At 33.8% G+C, this 21,088-nt stretch overlaps 1 protein-coding gene, 1 long non-coding RNA gene and 2 pseudogenes across 2 annotated transcripts; 3 read left to right on the top strand and 1 right to left on the bottom strand.

The window, feature by feature from the left end:
- Nucleotides 2,125-8,003, top strand: LOC109333952 (annotated as a pseudogene).
- Nucleotides 9,080-9,611, top strand: LOC109333717. The gene is made up of 2 exons (XR_002106042.1): nucleotides 9,080-9,200; nucleotides 9,580-9,611. It is a non-coding gene; the product is annotated as an uncharacterized LOC109333717 (long non-coding RNA).
- LOC109333828 lies at nucleotides 12,545-18,115 on the top strand (annotated as a pseudogene).
- LOC109334688 lies at nucleotides 18,845-20,820 on the bottom strand. Its single transcript, XM_019570580.1, has 3 exons — nucleotides 19,982-20,820; nucleotides 19,518-19,690; nucleotides 18,845-19,189 (listed from the first exon to the last, which is right to left on the bottom strand). Exons 1-3 carry the CDS (start codon nucleotides 20,795-20,797, stop codon nucleotides 19,066-19,068), a joined length of 1,113 nt encoding a protein of 370 aa, XP_019426125.1. The 5' UTR covers nucleotides 20,798-20,820; the 3' UTR covers nucleotides 18,845-19,065.

Genomic DNA, 21,088 nt, shown 5'->3' with positions numbered 1-21,088 from the left:
CTAATTTGTAGGATCTGATTATGACTTAATTGATTATATGCATTACTTTATTCAGGAAATTGTGAATCAGGTTAAGTTATCCTTTGATAACGATAAGTTGATTTTCCGCATTCGAGTTACTTAAAGTGATGTCCCGGAAAAAGGAAGGTTTTAAAAAATGAAACAATTTTACCCAATTTTATTCAAAAAAAAAAAATTACCCATTTTTTCGCAATGTTTTTGAGAAGTATTTTTCGGGGCGTTACACATTGTGTAACTACCACCATAATATAATTTTCATTTTTTTCTATATTTAACCTTAACATTATTTATTTTTTATAAAAAATCATATAATCCTAGATAACCATCATTCTGCACTTTAACCACTTCTTTCACCTTAAATTGAACATTATAATAAAGACAAAAGGTTATAATGTAAAGTAGACATAACACAAAAAATATATTCTAATTCCCTAAAATGAAATATATACAAATTGAATACTTAATGTGATACAATATGAACCAGCAGGCATGAAGTGCCTCTCGACACACTAGTATAAATAAATGTTAAGATTGTTGAATAATTATCACTTCATATAAGTTATTAGAAAGTCATTCATTCATGCATCTTCCATTCAATTATGCAATCTATTTTCATAATCTTAATAGCTAAAAACTCTCTTTCTATAGTTATTGTGGCAAAATATAAAAATAGAAAAAAATAAAATTACAAAGACAATTTACTTAAATGAAAAAAATGTTAAATATAAATGAAACAACCAAACAAAAATGATGAAACAAACAAAAAAATGAAGTGAAATAGCTTTATTTGAAGGCAATGAATAGAAACAATAAAATTTTAACAACAAAATGGAAACAATGTTAAGTTAATCGAAAAAATGAAATGCATAATGAAGTATTTAATATGTATACACTAATAGTGTAAGAGTTTTTATACTGTAAGCAAATCATTTATCATTGATTTATTAATCGTCATTGACTCTCAAACAAAAATAATACAAATCAACGATGCATAATATGTTGACAATATAAAAAACTTTATACTGTCATTGTACATATTTTAAACTCAACAATGAAATGGAAAATAGTAAAAAACTATATAAGGAATCAACCAATTAATAAGTGAAATATGATGACAATGAGACAATGCTTGAAGGCAAGACTTGGTATGTGTATGAAATAGAAACTCCATTGTGTGTTAAATATGGTGATAGTATATAATGTTAAGATTAAAAATATATATTTAAATTTGTTATCAACACATATTGACGAATGACAACTTTAATCCATATAATACACTAACAAATTTAATGATTAATTATTACCGATTACACTTGCCCACCATCTCTTACTAATCAATATTGCCCTTCTAATTTTGGATGGGATCATCTGGATATGGATTGCAAGTGACTAGAAAAACATTTGAGTGCCATTATTTTATATTATTTTTCAATAATTTATTTAAAAAAGTATCTCCTCATATTCCAAGTAATGCTAGAGCTCTCTAATTTTCTACAAAATTACCTCCTATGATAAATGTAGAATGCAAGTAGTGGCTACATAAAAAGATTTTTCTCCATGAAGATGAAAGTAGTTGCTTTACTTTATTTTAAATGACAAAATTATTATTCTATTATATATAAAAGGGAAAAAATGACTTACTATGTATTGAAAAAAAAAACTACCACATTTTACATATTTTACACATTTAACACATGTGTTTTATTAGTTTGTTAATTAGTTTGTTTATGTAAGTTTGTTGCATATTCATGTACTATAAATAAGGTCTTATGCCTTGATCAAATTCAATGAGAAATATCCACAAATTTCATTTTACACTTCCGTATTATTTTCACAATATGGTATCAGAGCACATTCAATAAAGGTGTTTCTACTACTGTTGCGCTTCATTATTTTTTACTCATTATCATCATTAGATCCTGCTTTCATTGCCAAATGGAAAATCAAATCATCAACCTTAAGAATCTCCTCAACAATGAATGGTTTGAAGGCTCTCTTCTAAAAGCATTGGCTCAGGTTCATTTTGTGACATCTCTGTAGACAAGCTGTAAAGAAAGGTAGAAATAACAACAACAAAAACAAAAAACAAAGGAAAAGAAAAGAATGGAAGCTCAAGAAAATGCTGCTATCATTTCTAACACATGGAGAATGAGAGCCAAAGACCCAAAACGATATTCATTGTCTTCTTCTTCTTGGCGTATAATGGAATGGGAGGCTGAATATACAAAATTTCAATTGGAGACGCCATCCAAGAAGAGATATATACCTCCCAAGAAAGTCAAGAACAAGAAGGGTCCTGGTCCTTCACAATATGTTATGGTTTAAGGTGAGGATGTTGATAAGGAGAGGTGAAGTGAATGAGAAATGTGTTAATGCAATGGAGGTATCAAGAAGGGATCAAAGGTTAAACAACATGTTTGCTCATAGTGTACGAGTCTGAGTTATGATGAACAATCTTAAAATATTACAAAAGATTTGTTGAAAGGAGCTCTTGGTATATAAGGATCCATATTGAAGAGTAAGGGAAGAACACCTTATGCTTCAAGAGCAAGTTACATTATCTTGCAGCTAGAAGAGTTTTTTTTACAATAATGGACCATTGGATTGTGTTCTAGCATAAATGGCACAACATGGCAACAACAACAACAACAACAAGATCAACAACAACAAGATCAAGTGATTGAGAAAATCCAATCACGTTAGGATCAAGATTCCGATCTATTACATTGTCACGATATCAAATCGAATTATCAAGCTGAAGTCATTGTCATTTACCCTCCAGCTTGAGGGGGCTATTGAAAAAAAAAACTACCACATTTTACATATTTTACACATTTAACACATGTGTTTTATTAGTCTGTTAAGGTAAGTTTGTTACATATTCATGTACTATAAATAAGGTCTTATGCCTTGATCAAATTCAATGAGAAATATCCACAAATTTCATTTTACGTTTCCGCATTTTTTTCGCAATATGGTATAGAGCGAAAAACTACCACATTTCATTGTCATTTACCCTACAGCTTGAGGGGGCTATTGAAAAAAAAACTACCACATTTTACATATTTTACACATTTAACACATGTATTTTATTAGTTTGTTAATAAGTTTGTTTAAGTAAGTTTGTTACATATTCATGTACTATAAATAAGGTCTTATGCCTTGACCAAATTCAATGAGAAATATCCATAAATTTCATTTTACGCTTCCGTATTATTTTCGCAATACTATGTTATATTTTCTTTTATTTTTGTATGTTTATCTCTCTATTTATAAATAAAGAGTATTGTTACTCGTGGCAACCTGCTCAACAAATACTAAAGCTCACACACGGGTAATAGCATGCATGAAAATGGGAAAACCCATAAAAGCTTAAACTTCTATAACCACCATCACCCTTTCTTGAAGTTGGTGTAAAAACATTTTCTTTTCTTCAATTCCACAAATGGATATTCTAAAAAACTATTACACCCTCCTTTCTCTCCATCTTTTCACACTTCTTCTCATTCTTCTTCCAACAATCTGACCTTCAGACACCACAAACTTCATATGCAAGGGCTGTGCTGACCACAAGGTTCTATATCCTTCTGGAATTTACTCTCAGAACCTGAAATCATTATTCTCCTCTCTCTTTTCACAAGCTTCACAAAAGAGCTTCACCGCCACAACCTCCAGCAATGGTGGTGGTGGTTGTGGTGGTGGAAGGGGAACGGTGATCACTAGGGTCTACCAATGCAGGGGTGATCTCATCAACTTGGATTGCGATACCTGTGTCTGTAAGATACTTGACATGCTGGGAAAACTATGTGGTGCTGACATGACAGCCATGAGGGTCCAACTTAGTGGTTGCTACCTCTTGTATTGAAAGATCCTATATCCTAAAATTTCCATGTGAAACAATTAAATTTCACAAAAATAATATTTATAATAATTTATTTTTATTTTTAATAGAATGAAATTTTCTAATTAGCTTGATATATAAAATGAGATGTAAATGGAAACATGTATTGCGAAAGCGTAAAATAAAATTTGTGGATTTTTCTCATTATTTGATCAAGGCATAAGACCTTATTTATAGTACATGAATATGTAACAAACTAATAAAATACATGTAAAATATGTAAAATGTGGTAGCTTTGTTCTTCAATAGCCCCTCAAGTTGGAGGAGTAAATGACAATGGCTTCAGCTTGATAATTCGATTTGTTATTGTGATAATGTAATGGATCGGAATCTCGATCCTAACATGATTGGATTTTCTCAATCACTTGATCTTGTTGTTATTGATCTTGTTGTTGTTGTTGATCTTATTGATCTTTTTGTCGATCTTGTTGTTGTTGTTGATTGTTGTTGTTGATCTTGTTTTGCCATTTCTTCCATTTGTCAATGTAAAAGAAATGTATATTTGAGATTGAAGCCCCCATTTGATGTGGAGCCTTTCGTTTACGAGTTCTTGAAGAACTTTGATTGTTCTTGATTGATCTTTCCTTTGTCTTCTTTGTTGACTCTGCAATCCTCCAATTCTTGCACTGATCCTAAGGCATGCAAGCGTCAGATTTCTGAAGATTTTCAGCAAGAGAAACCACTCTGGATACTTACATGCTATGGCCATTGCAAAGGTGCTGCTTGTGACATTGTTGATGTTATTAGCTATAAGAATTAAGGGGAGCAGCTTATGAGGATGCTAAGAAGGGGATGACCCTGCAATCCATAGTTGAAAAAGAGAGGAAAATAATAATTTTAGAGAATGCGCAGCAATGACCAAAGCCTTCAGGATGAAGGCTCTGATACCATATTGCGAAAATGTTGCATAAGCGTAAAATGAAATATGTGGAGTTTTCTCATTATTTGATCAAGGCATAAAACCTTAATTATAGTACATGAATAGGTAACAACCTTACCTAAACAAACTAATAAAACACATGTGTAAAATGTGTAAAGTATGTAAAATGTGATAACTTTGTTCTTCAATAACATGTGATTCCCATCCTTTCAACAATGTGTTTTCAATTTTCAATTTCTATGTTTTCCCAATTCAATCTTGTGTTTATTTTTATGTTTAGCTTGGTTTAAAATAATATTTTGAACCTTTTGCGTAAAGAACTATAGATTTAGTTTTCTATTAAATTTTGCTAGAGTTGTCCATTTAGGATATTGAGTTGAGTTGGTTTGATTTGGTTCAGAATATTGGTAGAACAAAAGATAATTTGGGATTATTTGATGTTGAAAACAATTGTATTAGTTGGTATGGGATGGTGATATATCGATTATCAATGATTCTAACCAATAGGGAATTTAGGACTTGACGATAGGATGTAAGATTCAAAATACATCAAGATATGAGAAATGAGTAATATGAATGCAATTTTATATAACTAGATTATAGACGTGTAAATAATATTACTATTAATAATAGATCAATTTTTTTTTCCACATCCCTAGTTCTAGTCCATTTTTTGTGTGGAGATTATTAGAATTGTTAACACATAATTTATGTGATTAAATCATTCCTAGTGATGATCTGTCATTACTTGGAGCAAATAGTGAAGGTAAAATTCATCTTGAGAACAATATTTTTTCTTCAGAAATCAAGTACAAATTACCTTAATTCATTTTCATTTCTACATCTTTTGATAACATATATGAGGTGGTGGGGTTCAAGCAGGTCCCTTCAACTCAGCTTCTGTACAAGTCTTGTGGGTCTAAGAAGGTAAATGATGGTATTGTGTTTGAGGAGAAGAGGGACTCAGCTTTTGGTATGGTGGAGAATGTGTGAACTGTGAAGAGTGGTGGAAATTTGTTCTATACCGGGAGTTATCAATCTCTTTACGTGTCGGGTCAATTCGAGGAAAGACACCGGTCCCAAAAACACATGTCTCCCTCTCCTTTTCTGATCATATTTCAATTAGTATAAAACTTTTACATTTTGTTTTTAAATTTATTTCTTCTTATTTAAATGACATTTTTTAATTGGATGAGATATGAAATATGAATAAGATTAGGGACAATGATCTTTATCCCACAAGAGAGTGAGTATCAATAAGGTGTTGGTATAGTGGTGTAAGGCCCCACTAGATCTACACGATGATCAAAAGGTAAGAGTTCGATTCTCGAGAATGACACTTTTGGAAGAAGTAATCATGAATCCCAAAAGTAATTAGTTTTTTACCCAAATGTAAGGGATACCCTTAGACTTTGTTTGGGAGTTAGGAGGGAAAGAAAAGGAGAGAGATGAGAGGGTAAAGAGGGGGAGGAAAGGAAGGAGAAGGGAGGGCAAATCCAAGTAAACCTCTCCCTTGTTAGGGAGTGTGGAATTTAGATAGGAGAGGATGGAAGATTAATGTAATATAAAAATACTATTTTACCCCTCCTTTTAAAAAATCAATAGTATGTTATGTATTATATGTTATAGAATAATATTAGTAGATGTAGTTAAGTAATTTGACTTATTTCCTCCAAAACACCCCAATTTGGGGAACTAGGTATTTTGGCATTTGGAGGGTTTGAGGGGGTTTGAAAAATCCTTCAAAACCCTCCCATCTCCTCCACTAAACTCCCAAACAAGGGAATTCTTCTCCTAAACCCTCCCCTTCCTTCCCTCCCCCTCCAAAATGGTACTCCCAAACACACCCTTAGTAGTACAAATAATATTGGGGTGACTTTGGAAATGATGATTGTGGTGATTGTGTTAGCAATGCTGAAACAACAGGACAAAACTCTATTTGGTGATTAAATTTCTGCTAAATATTATCTGCATGGTTTGTTATATATGTTATAGCTTTTACCCTAATGGAGTTCCCACCATTACATCTTCTTCTCGAGGTATTGCATTAGGAGTAAATATCATATCTAGTATTAGGGGGATAATTATTATAAAAAAAATATATAATGAAATAATATTTTTATTATTTTATATGCAATGAAATAATATTTTTGTTACTAAAAAATAAAATAAGAACTCTACTCTCCAAGAGAAGATCCTTGTTCTTGTATTATTAGGGGTGAATTAATGGTTATTGGCTATATTTATATAATATGATGATCTAAAAGGATGATTAGAAACCATTTTAATTTGAATGAACTCTTAATTCAGTTTCTTATAATAATGTAAGCTGATCAACAATTCAGGCATTATAAGATTAAAGGTGCATTACTTTGAAAGATACCTTGATACTAATTAAATTCTTAGAAGGATTAATGAGATGGTGCTTCAAATCTTCCAAGAGCTTAATCCATGTAAAAAACTTTCAAACACATGTTTAATGAAATCATGTTTTTTTGCAAAAACTTAATTAAAGGGTTATTTTTTAATTATGTGGAGAGGAAATGCAATGTGATATATTGCAGATCAAAAAAAAATATATATATATATATATATATAATATTTTGGTTAATATATTGGAATATAAGGAACTTGTGCTTTTGTATAGCCCATATCAAATTAATGGATTGAGAATTTTTGTTCTTTTGTGGTTGATCGGGTATGTCAGATTGGAAGGCGTCTAGGAGATGCCCGATTGAGGAGGTCTGGAAGGTCGAGCAGGGATTTTTCATTGGTATATGAATGGAGAGAGACTTGAACTCACCGATGGAGGTATTTGAAAGGTTCTCCGACGATCAAGTTAGTAAGATACTAAATAGGTAAATCTCGAGAGCAAATATGTAAGAAGTGAGTAATGAGTAATAATGATAACTGATATTTCATATTGAGGGAACTCCCTTATTTATAATGGTTGATATGGATGACGTGGTTCTAGTAGGTACTGTTGGCATGATTTCGGGCCTCTTGGGGGCTGCTTTTCCCGTGTTAGGTGAATTTAGTAGGTCCGTACTGTGTGCATAGTCGACTTATAGTTTGTGGCAGGTCTGGTAGCCGTATTTTAGGCATGTCCTTGTCATGTTGGCAGGAGGATATGTGAGATTTGCAGGTGATGTGATAGTGCACTGTTGGCGGCGTGTCAAGTGGGATGTCAGAGGGGAGTAGTCCAACTCTGACTTAGTATGCCCGATCAAAGGTGATGAGCCTGTTTAAACCCCTCAACTGGTCACGCCAGTTCTTGATCAGTTTGGAGAGGCCAACCCGACCAGATAAGATACCGGATGACCGAGGTAGAACAATTTTAATAATTTTAGTTCATAGTCCTGATAGACATGCATATTGTAAGAAATATGCCTCTTGTGACATGAATGAATGTATTATTTCATTGTTTGAATGATATAACTCTTGGATGAAGAGTTATAAATGAAATGTTAAGACTCTTGGGAAAGAGCCTATATATACTGCTTGATGGAAGCATTATACGAACAAGAAAAAGGACCAGAAATATTATCTCTATCTCTGCCCATAAAGATTGATCTATCAATCATCACTTAAGGAAGAGCATAGTAAGAACGTGAAGGAGATAGAAGAGTTACTCTATAAACCAATAACACCAAACAACAATTAAATGGAGGATCGTATCGTCATGAGTAAAGGTTAGTAATCTGTAACTATTCTTATGATGTGAAAACTGTGATTTCTTAAGATCCATTTACACATGACTTCCAAATAAAGTTTACAGCATATCATCTGTCAAATTTTGATAACTTTTAGAAAGCAAAACAGAAAATTTGAAAATGGAAAGTAAAAAAAATCATTGGGTATATGATGACAACCTCTTTGGGTGGTTGCCTTGTTGACGATCTTTTCTTGTTTAAAACTTGTTATATGTGTTTGTGGAATGAATTGGTGAATGTATGATGCAAATTTATGTGACATTTGTGTAATTGGATAAAAGAAGATGATTAAAGACTTGAGGTGAAATGTCACCATAAACAAGGTTGTCTGATAAGCAAGTGAAGTTCGCCATAAGAATGAATTCTTAATAAGAACAAGTGATGAAGGCACCACACCAAGTGGTGATAAGTCCTTCGAACACCACAAGAACAAGGATATTCTTGATAAGTTCTATGGTCTTGGTTCAACCAAGGACTTAGGAGACAAAGCTCAACTAAAAGGATTGATTTCAAATCAATTTTGAATTATCATTTTATAGAAAATGACTTATTACACAAATTCATAAAGTGAGTTGATATTGACTTTCTAGATTCATTAGTTGTCAAATTCATAATGCCCAACCCAGAGAGCCCTAATGTAACAAGTACAGCCGAGCATGAGGAACTTTCAAGCATTTATCTGGAAGTAAATTCTTCTGAGAACTATACTCTAGGGAATTTTAAATCTTTTTTTATTGTGGAATAAATAATTTCTAGCTTCTCCTGTTTTTTATAATAATTATGTTGAAAATGACCTTGCCGTAATTGGTTTTCGAAAGCTGAATAAGGTGATTGATCGATGTAATTGACCCCATTCACACATGGGATGACTCAGGGTTGTTATTGCGTAATGCATGGGACACACTTCCACACACACACTTCACATCACTTAAGTCATACCGTTAACCAAATATCAAAGCTTATATCCAACAATCACGTATAACTATCTGAGTAGTTTGTAGTAGGACTTGGGATCAACTACTATCTATTTCTTAATTCTTATGGACATTCTGTTGATTTTCCAGTTTTTAAATCTCTTTGGGGATGTTGAGTCTATCAAGAAGAGTGAGAATAGGCATGACAAACTATTCTTGCAGAATAGGAGTATGTTAGAGTTGAGAAAACGTCATGCATAGGACTTATTAACTTGAGATAAAACAAAAGTAGCAAGAACTTATTCTGTTCCATCACCTGCCCAACCTGCGATGGGTGCATACCCAAATGCCCAGAGTCAGTGGACTAGTTATGGAGTTCAACCTCAAGCTTGGCCTCCGGCTACGCCAACACAAGGACAACAATGGACTGCTGGCTACACCTAGTAGGTATATTTTATTTTTATCTTATTTTTTAGTGTGCTACCTTTTGTTTATGTTGAGAATTATTTTTTATATTTGACTGCTTCATGTATCTTTATCTTCATGGAAACCGTGTCATTAATGTGCTTCATTCACGTCAAGCTCTTTTAGTTTTTCATGTGCTGAAATGCCATATCTGTATTGGGAGTCAACATTCGTTTTACTGCATTTAGGTACTATTATCATGAGATGTATTATCATAATATAAATTTCATTCTCAAATATTTGCAGTCTCAAATAGCACACATGCTTCACATCTTCGTTACGTTTCTAACATACCTATAGTTAGTTAGAGGAGTGTGAATGCAACTTGAAATGCAAATTAGGAGATTTTTGGGTTTTTTTATTAAACTCAAGGGCGTGCACATGTTGTGATGACTAAGGTTTTAAATGTGTTTGCAACAGTTACAAACACCACTATATTGAGGTTTTGGGAGTGGTCTAAATCATATCGTGACCGCAATTGTGGCGTATCGGTCACATTCTCCTTAGTTATCTGAAACGTCTAAATATTGATAGTTTTCGAAATTGTCACTACAACCACTATTTAAAATCTTGATCATGACAATCTTGGTGAGGCTTATTGTGTACTAATTTTCAGCTATATTTTATTTATGTAACTTCGGTGGTGGTGATTCTTTTGTGCGAGTTTCAGGCGGCACTTCCTCAACAAAATTATGCAATACTAGTTGCAGCTCCTCCTGCACAGCAACCTGCTGCAGTTCCTCAGGCTTATTACAGAACAACTTATTACTGAAGAGCTTACAAAATGAGATGCCTACTGTTTTTCTCTCACGCCGTATTATTATTATTTTTGATTTTTTCTTGTTTTCATACTATAGGGAATTTGGAGAATAGATGTAGGAGTCAAACAAAATTATACTATGGAAGATAGAAAGTTGTTTTAATATGGGATAAGACTATATATCTATCCTCTCTAAACCTTATTAAATGAGAATCTCATGTAGCGGTTGTCTATTAATTTTTGTTTTGCAATTTTGTTTTACTTATTATCTAGTGCATTATTTCTAGTTTTATTGATCAATACTTCTTTTTCATTATGTGAAATTAAGTTACGAGTTAGTTTCTTCAATCCAAAAGAAGGTATGGAAACCTTGACAATTGATTACTGTAATATTTATAATTAACATTGGTTTGATATTGTGGATGTTGTAAAATTAAAATAATTTTTAAGTGTTTATAGTAGTTTAAGAGTTTTTAGTGGTTCACAAATTTTCATTTTTCCCTTTAAAATATTTTTGTATAGAAAAGTTTACTCAATCAATTGACATGATTATCATTGTGTTATCCATCCAAAATTGTGAAATGTCACTCATGATTTCTCACCCTCTTGGAATAGATTTTGCAATAAATTTTGGATACTCTATTTGTGTGTTTGTCAACTGGCCTTGTTTTTCTAGTTTACAGTGACTCGAGGTTACACTCTCTTACAACTTCTCATGCCTTGTAATTTTCTAACCTAATTTCTCTTTCTGAAGTTTCTATTCCCAATTCAATTCCAGCACATCACACACTCTGAAGCATAAGTATTAATTATTAGACAATTGAATTTGTATTCAATGTTCGAGAGGAGAGTCAAACATAAAAAAAAAAATTAAAATTTTGAAATAAGAGCATAAAATAAAGTAAAGGGGTAGAGAAGTAATGAAAGGAAACAAAGAAAATGATAATTTAATTGTGTTTAAAAAATCTCTCACTCACTCTATTATTTAACCCATCTACCTATTTCACCTTCTTCACTAAATCTATCTCTCTATCACAGTATGAAAAATGTTTGAATACTGTAACATAAGATATATAATATGGACAACGTACCAAAACAATGTGGATAATTTTATTCATATTTTCTTAAATTAATTCATTACTTTACATGGAGTATCCATAGAGAGAGTACATAAGTCTATTTAATCATTTGCTAGTGTTTTTGACGACGAGGAACTTGAACACTAGCTTTCGACAGTGACCACTTTGGATTTTCTGCAAGGTGATGGTTTGTGTGTATCTACATGAGGGTAAGGGAGGATCTGTGTTTGGGGCATTATTAGATGCGCTTCCGTGTGAGAGTGTAAGGGTTTTGATGACTTTTGAAGATATGCTTATTTTTTCTTTATATTTTTAATACTAAAAATATTATTTTATTATATATAAAATGATATATTTTTATTTATTTTTGTAGTATTTATCTCTCTGTTGATAAAGAAAATCTTCATTCTTGAGTTAAAATTGAGACAGAATGAGTGTTGATATTTTGTGGAGTTTGAATCTCAATGTTGATTTGAGTTATTGATGAGTGATTTAAATACCATATAAGTAAAAATAAAATTGAGACTTTCAATTATGTTTGAATTAAAAGAAAAGGAGACTTTAAGAGTAAGTTTTTTAAATTTATTCCTTATCTTAGCGATTAATTCTATGAAAATCTAATGATTTAGATCTACTCACTAATTGAAATAATTAGATTTCTTTTGAATTAATGGTTAAAATGAGAAATAAATTTAAAAAACTTACTCTTAGAATAAGTGTATCTCCGCTATTAAAGAAAACTAAAAAGTTATTATTCAGACCAAACTCATAGTTCAACTACCTTCATATCTCTTTTCAAAGTGTATTTTTTATAAAAGATATTCATCCATTTTTCAGTTTGAATCTAATGAGGAGAGGTGAGTTAACCTTATAACTCACCTAAAAATCTTTTGTTCAATATTTTAATATTCCATAGTCCTAAACTAGTCTGTTTTCTGAACCATTGATGGAAGCTTATGTCCTTAGTGACTCCATTCACTTTCACTTTCACCGTTCTGAATATGAACCAGTGCATGCATGTTAAGGTACCAAATTCAAATTCATATATAAATTCAAATAATGGCGTCTTCATATTCAGCTCCTGTTAGTGCTGCTCAGGTATTCTTCCTCTTCATTCATTCATTCATTCATTTACTTCATAATTTTATAATTTGATTTGATTTGATTAGTTTTTGTTGTTTTAGGTTGGTTCATATTTCGTTGGACAGTATTATGAAGTTCTTCGTCAACAACCCAATCTACTTCATCAATTCTACTCTCATTCCAGTACAATGCTTCGAATTGATCATTCTCATTCCACTGAAACCGCTGCATCCACTCTCCTTGTATATATATCTATTATCCATTCTGCAATTTCTCTTTTTATTTTTAGGAAAATTAGAGACGAGGTCAAATACTGGAAACAACCTCTTCGCAAGGCTGTGTACATCTAATGGCTCCCGAGTCTCATGCACTAGAGAACTTTGTTTTAGCCGATAGTAGTATCCATAAATTGAAAATGTATTTGCTTGATTACTGCACCTAATCAACTCGATACCGATTAATTTGAGTTTGGTTTGCATTTCAACTTTTGTTCAGAAAGATTTTAGTTGTTACGTAAATCAAAGTTGGGTTTTGGCAGCCTAGTATTTTATTTTCTTTTAGATAAAACTGTAGTCATCATGGCATCGTTCGGTATGTACCTGACCTACCTAGTGGGATTAAGGCTTGGTTATTGTTGCTGTATACAGCTGTAGTAATTGGCTTCTTATTTCCCCCCTTCTTTGGGTAAAAATGTTAGCTGATAACTGATCAAGTTACGTTTCTCCCCTTTAGGAAATCCATTCAATTGTCATGTCACTGAATTTTGCGACAATTGAGATCACGACAATCAATTCTCTTGATTCTTGGGATGGAGGTGTGCTTGTCATGGTCTCAGGTTTTATCAAGATGAAGGATATCAGTGGGAAGCAGAAGTTTGTATAAAAGATTAACGATCTACGGATACAAGGGCATTTTACAGTTGCGCGTAGTATAAAAGTTTCCTGCATAAAAGTTTTATCAACTGTAAGATGCATGTGCCTGTGACAAATATTATGTTTCTTTTAGTCCTGATTCTCTGATTTTATCAGCTTCAGACTATGGTTGGGAAGAAGAAGCTACAGAATATGTCAACTCAGTTCATATAGATGACGATCCCATCGACAAGTATAGTCTTCCTGAACAGCAGCAGCACCTACAAGAAGATCATGAATCTGAAACTGTGGTGGAGGAAAATCCCCCAGAGAAGGCATCTCCACCAATTCAAAGTGTTGAACATATTATCCGTCAACCCTCTCTTGCTGTTCTGCAAGTATATTGTGAGGAGCCTCCAAAGAAAACTTGGGCATCTATTGTATGTACTTCTTTCAGCACATGTTATCTGTTTGGCAGACTACTTATTTTTGTGAATTTATATTCGATCTACAGTTAGTGTACAGAAGTAAAAACTTCATAATTATCCATAATGTCATTTGAATAACAAATACTTTACTTGCAACAATGGTTGAAACAATCTTTTAAGCAGTCTTTCATGTTTCTCTAATCCAGATTGCATGAAATGTTCTGCTTTCAACACTTATTGAATGTTGAGCTCTTTTAGGTATGTAAACTTGTAATAGAGTCACTACTCACTAGTGTTCACTTGACAGCATTCATTCTTTTGACTGTAGAACACGAGCAGAAATACTTTGTAGTGTCTTGAGTAATGGAAGAAAGTTTAATCAGGGATTGAAAAATTAAGGTCTTCAAGAAATGCAGTTTCTTTTCTGTCAGAACGTTATTGCTTTAGAAGCTCCTCTTTGTATTTTAGCCTCTTTCGAGTGAAAGATAGGTGGTAAAATATTGGATATATGTTAAATGTTTGTCCTTGTATGCTCAACTTGAACCTATAGAAGAGGAACATATTTTCCATTCTTTGGTTCTTCTTTGCTTTGATTTTGTTACACTGAACTTGCAGTTACAAGTCTCTAAAGATCAATCAGTGTTGTCAGCTGATCCACAACATGCTGCACCACATTCTTTTAGAAGTGGTCCTCCTCCTTCAGAGTTAAATCATGTAGCACGGCCTGCTGTACAGCAGTCAAGCTCTGCATCTACGTATGTATCTGAGTCCTGGGCCGAGGTAGCAGAGGAAGGCCATGGAGGAGAAGAAGGCTTAATTTTTGCTTCTTACCCTCCTTAACCTTATTCACTTTTAATTTCTCTTAGGTTTTTCATCTTGGCATGTAACTGTAAGCTGTTAGATATCTTAGCTGACTGATATGTATTTTTTCTCAGCATGCTTAATTTCTATGTTTATAATACTTATGGTATTTATGTTGATGATATGCGGGACATCCTTATTTATTCACTCTTCTAGGTGAGGTCCTCGTTGCTGCATTTCTTACCTATAGTGAGTGACAGTTTTCTAATTTTTGATACAATTGATCTACTTGTAGACAGATGGTTAAGCCTACAATTCTCTATGCAGAGACATCAGAGGTTGTTTGGCATAAACCTTTTGATCCAAAGGAATTTAATAAATGAAATTCTAGCATTTTCATGGTAGAATAAGCACTTCAGACTACCAGTCTGGAAACTGCATTTCTGTAACAGTTTCACAATTCACATGACTAACATCATTAGGATTTGACTTCATATTATCTACGAATTTCTAGTCTTAAAGCATCAACTTGATTCCTGATCTATAATCCTTCCAGGTGAAGTAACTTCTGTCTATGTGAGAAACTTGCCTGCTGATGTTACTGAAGCCGAGATTGACAAGGAATTTAAAAAATTTGGCAAAATTAAGCCAGATGGAATATTCGTTAGGGTCCGAAAGGTATGCTCCTCTCGTTGCATCAAACTGAATGCCCATATAGCTAACCATGGAAAAAGGAAAAGGATAAAGTAGAAATTTTTTGCACAGGAAATTGGAGTTTGCTATGCTTTTGTGGAATTTGGAGACACTATTGGCGTTCAAAATGCTCTTCAGGTTTGGATATTTTTATTAATTTTTGGGTGAGAGGTTTGATGTTATTTGTGCTATTTGTTTATTTGATATTAGGCGATTATCTAATTACACTGTACCTTAATAAACATAAAACATGTTTCAAAGTGGCTGGATCTATTTGTTGTTTGATTTGGTTGACTAGCTAACTATTATGGTAAATATTAAACATCAAATTTTCTATTCCTTAAAGCGAGAACTTCTCTTCATTTCTTCAGTTGATTTTTGTCATCATTAGATGTTTTCTTATGGCTATGGAGTTAAATTGGTGTGTTTTCAATTTGTATTCTTAATTTTATACTTCAGTTCTAACATTTACTTATTTTCGTGTTTAAGGAAATCAATGGATGTCGTTAATAATTCACATGCCGCTTCACTTAATTATCATCATATGTCTTCTTATGCTGCATAGGTGGAGTGTCAGTATCATTCATTTGTTTCATGATATGTTGGTTTGATTATACACTGTATTATTATAGGCTTCCCCCATACAATTGGCTGGAAGACAAATATACAAAGAGGAGCAGAGACCAAACAGTAGCAGTGCTTCTTGGGGAGGAAGTAACGCTCTACACTTTTTTTATTTATGTCAAGTCTTTCAAAAGTTGTGGCTTCTAAAATTATGTCTGTTTTACCTAATAATTAGCTAGGAAGCATTTAAAGGTGTTTGTTATTTCTATTGCTTAATGTTCCAAAGTCAAATAAGTGTGAGATAGCATTAGTGGTCACAGTGGTGGACTTATGCCTGTAGGGGTTAGAGGCACCAGTGTCCCAATGCATGTTTTTGCAGAGGATGAAGTCCTAGTGGGGAAAAATTGGGAGAGGGCATAAATGGTAAACCGGTGTTAGGGATGAAAGTTTAGAATCCCATTGCTTCCATTATGCAGAAGTATAAGGAGTATATGGAATACAAGTTTAGCAAGACACTTGTTAGTTAGCACCAGCTTAGAGATGAAAGTTAAAGATCATACTCAAAAGTCACACAATTTAGGTACCTTAGGTCTATCTTACAAAGTGATGGAGAACTTAAGGGAGATGTAAATGATAGGATAAAAGTTGGGGGCGTATGAAAAGAAGGAATGCTTCAGGTGTAATTTATGGTCCGAAGATACCTATGAAGCTAAACGAAAAATGCTACTGCACATCCATAAGACTACCGCTGCTTCATGGTACTGAATGCTAGGTGTGGCAGCAAAGTGCCAACAAAAGAATAAATTAGTGTGTTATAAATGAGAAAACTGCATTTGATTAGTGGGTATGCAAGAAAGATAAGATTAGAACTGAATGTTCTACAGGAAAAGTAGGAGTGCCACTTGTTGAGGAAAAGTAGGAGTGCCACTTGTTGAGGAAAAGATGGTAGAATAATGCCTAATGGATTTGGACATTTGAGAAAAGACCAATATAGGCCTCATATAGAAGAGTTGATTAGATGGAAGATATTCCCACAATTATTGGGACAGAAAGACTAAGAAAAACCCTAGGTGAAACTATTAGAGGGGAGTTAGACCTATATGTTTATAACAATATTTGGTTTTTGATAAAATGTGGTGGCCTCTCCTGGTCCATGTGACCAACCCCACTCATTGGGGAAAGACTTTGATTGTTGTGGTTGTTTTACTCCCGTGCTTTTATGGAGGACAATATCTTGTCTTACTCTACTCTTTACTTACACTTCTTATTTCGTTTCTTTAATGAAACTTCTATGTATTATAAATTCTTGAGACTATTTTAGCATTATCTTTTTGTTTTTTAATGAAAATAGAAAATGAATTGGCTTTATTTCTTGTAATATTGATTTAGCCTGCTTTACCTTTGGGTGATTTTGTTAACTTTACCATTGGGCGATTGATGTCCATTTTCTTTGTATTGACCAGGAGCAGGAAGGGGAAGAGGCAGAGGCAGTTATCAAACCGATGCTCCAAGGGGGCGGTTTGGTGCTAGGAGCTCGGGCAGGGGCGGCTATCAGGATACTTCATACTATACGAGAGTAAGAGGTGACAGTTATTCTCAACGTGGTTCACGATAAGAATGTCTTAAAAAGCATGCACGAATATGCTATTCAGGGGCTTATACAATTAGTTAAGTCTGATGTTATTTAATGCTGAACATTTTTCTTCTGTGGCTTTGTAACAAGGTGTCTTAAGTTTTGGGTGTCTTCTGTTAAGTCAAAGCTATTGTGACTTCATTAATCTGTTTTTGCTACTATAGATAAGCTAATCCCTTGTGAATGTTTTTTTTTTCATTCAGATGGTAAATTTTGGTTACTTGTGTTGCCCCATGTTAGGCCCCCGGTGCCTTTACAATGACAGAAAGGTGTATTGAAAGAAAAAAATGGTTTAGACATGAATAGAGGCTGTGCTTAATTGTCAGATATTCTGTGTATTCTCCTGTTTTTTGTTCAAATTAGATTCTGTTAAAACTTGTTTCAGTAGTACCATGGTAATGTACCCCAAAAAAGTTCCATGGTATTCTTGTAATTTAATGTTCTCTTCTAATTTGGTTTACATTGGTCAACATGGGGGGTAAACAAGCCTTTTTTCTTTATTAGCTAAACTAACCTTGAAAACAATCCTATGATGAGAATGCTTATTTAGAGTGTTAACAACTTTTTTTAACTTTTTTTCCCGTACTGAACCTGCACCATCCACAACCTTCCCTGTGATTTTGAGTGTTTCTGTATCTTTATCTTTGGAAAAGAGAACAAAAAGATACATTATTTATTCTAAATTACCTTCATATTGTGGGTGTTCCATAGCCTTTATACTGTTGTGTAGTTATTTTGCAAGCTCCAGCTATTGGAGCACTGTTTGATTACTTACCCTCTTCTTTTGGATTTCCCAGAGTATCCTCCTACTTCATAGATAAAAGATTAATCTCTGTAAATTGATGTTGTGTAGTTATCTGTAAATTGATGTTGTAATTTCTTTCCTCTGCATAGGTCATTTTTCTTTCTCTAACCTCTTGTTTTATCCTTCTTATGTTGAAGTGCTTTTCATACAAATCAATGCGTATCAGTCAAGTCCCAGTTATGACATATTATCATTCAGAATTTGATTGATTAAATGGTTTGCACACAAACAGGTAGCACATGCATCTTAATAATTTTGCATCCAAAGGACCAAATGTGCAATAAAACTCAAAGTTGCAGACCCATCTGTGATATCACTTAATAGAATGTGCTAGCTTCTAACAGAACCTTTACAACACTGGCTTCAATATCAAAATTAGTACATCTTAAGACACTGACAAGTTAGAACATGTTTTTTTGCTATTGGCATTTCTTCACCAATTAACCTTGCAAAAGCATCAACCCATCATGTCTTTTAAGCGCTTGCTGTAGCCAGAGCTCCGTGATGAAATCGTGGTGGTAAACATTGTGACATATCGCAACTGTCCTCACTTTCCTCTGTGTCCCAAAGGAAGCTAGCATATGCTGCATGTACATGGCTGGTATCATGAAAAACAGGCTACCATTAGAATGCATCCCGATACATAATGTGTATGCAACTTTTGGTATAAATCATCTCATATTCGGACACCACAAGGGCTGCCGATCAAGCTGGATTTGAGCCAGACAGGACCACAAGAGTGGCAAAGCTCCCCCGACCGAGTTCTTAGCACAATAATGTACCCATAGATTTGAACTCGAGTCCTTTGGTTAAGCTAGAACAACCTCGTGCTAGCTGATCTATGCGTTTGGTGTTACATAAATGTAACTGATAAGAAATGTTTGTTGAACTATAAAAAGTACACTAAACTGAAGCACATGACATACCTGTCTTCAGGAGAGGCTTGAACTGCTCTTTCAAAATAGCTTGAGGCTCTTTCTTGGTCTTGATGTAGCTCCCAAACTAGCTTCCCATACTGTGATAGAACTTCTCCATCTTTTGCATCGGCTAATATGGCACGGGAATAATACTCCTCAGCCCCTTCAAGATCTTCTTTGTGCTGTGGAAAAGAAAATTGCAATCATCACCAGAACTCCAAAAGCAACCACTAATAAAACCTCTTCAAAATAAAAGTATTGGTGTTGAAATCTACCCTAAGTTATTATGAACAAGTTGTAAAAACAGCTTAGTAACACAACAATTGACTATGGTGACTAGTGTTATATGTATAAAACCTTATACATCATTCATGTGTCTTTAACCAATAACTTAGGCTTTTGGAAGGTATGGTTTACAATGAGTTTTTCAAAAATTGATAGTTTATTTTAATAAGAAGGAACTAGAAGGTTACCTGATACAGAAACTGTGCATAATTCCTCAGAAACAATGGGTTACCAGGATTTTCCTCCACCATTTTCTTGTAATATTCTTCCACTCCCTGCCTATTTCCATCATTCCCTCCAGAACTAATGGAATTATAATCACCACCACCACTTCCGCCGCCTCCACAACCACCACCTCTGTGGCCACCTATGCCATCACCATAGACATCAATACCAAGTCCCCTTGCAAGATACATTTCTTTACCACCAACCTCATCGAAACTCGAACCGCGAATTCCACCCTTCACTCTCACTTCTTCACTCAGTAACATACCAGTGCCACTGCCAATAACTCTTCCTTCAATTGCTCTCATCTCTTCCTCCTCATCTTCAAAATCACTTTCCACTTCTTCATCTTCCTCCTCTTCGTGCACGCCTTTACGACTCGAAACAGAGAAATATGGAATAGTCTCAAGTGGCAAGTGCTTGTGCCTAGCTGAAAATCTTGTAGGAGTGTGTAGATAACTTGATCTATCTTCCTTGTTGTTGAAGGAAGAAAAGGCTAGTTCTTCCAAGTTCCCTTCAGATTGAGCTCTTCTAAAGCCTTTATTTTTCCTTTCAAAGTCACCATTTGAGGGAGAGATTGGAGAAGAACTGCATGAGAATGTGGAGAGACTTTGATGAACAGAAAGTTTATGGTGTTGATGTTGAGGAACACAAGTTGGTGGTAGATGCTTGAGTGCATGTGAAGCTTCAGAGTGATGAATGTTGTTACTAGGAGTGTCATTGAATGATGATAGGAGTGAACCAAGAATTGGTGTTGAAGAGCTTCTCACTAGCATCATGCTTTCTGATATTTGGTGATAAGTTTTCTGTGATTGTCCCTTGCTTTTGTGCTGTAACACTTGTGAAAAAATAACAAAACATGTAAATTATTTCTTTATGAAAAAAACTTAGAACATATAAAAGTGAATAGTAATTGGTCTATGTATATGGAAAAGTAATGATGTTAAGATGCTGATACTGATTTCACACCCCAAAAAATTTGATGTGGTAGAAGAGGAGAAACAAGCAATACCCTTTTGAGATGTTGACTGTTGAAAGGTCCTTAATGATACTTTATGCAATTTTAGATC

This window comes from Lupinus angustifolius, chromosome LG19 (genome assembly GCF_001865875.1).
Source record: "Lupinus angustifolius cultivar Tanjil chromosome LG19, LupAngTanjil_v1.0, whole genome shotgun sequence".
NCBI lineage: Eukaryota > Viridiplantae > Streptophyta > Magnoliopsida > Fabales > Fabaceae > Lupinus > Lupinus angustifolius.
The sequence above is the reverse complement of the archived record's forward strand: the minus strand, read 5'-3'. Positions and strand labels throughout refer to the sequence as shown.

Excerpts from the sequence above, each read along its gene's own strand:
- LOC109334688 (XM_019570580.1), bottom strand. The coding sequence starts at position 20,797 with ATGATGCTAGTGAGAAGCTCTTCAACACCAATTCTTGGTTCACTCCTA. Across the intron at positions 19,691-19,981 it reads ATGCACAGTTTCTGTATCAG|CACAAAGAAGATCTTGAAGG; the intron begins GTAACCTTCTAG and ends TCTTTTCCACAG. Across the intron at positions 19,190-19,517 it reads CAAGCCTCTCCTGAAGACAG|CCATGTACATGCAGCATATG; the intron begins GTATGTCATGTG and ends TCATGATACCAG.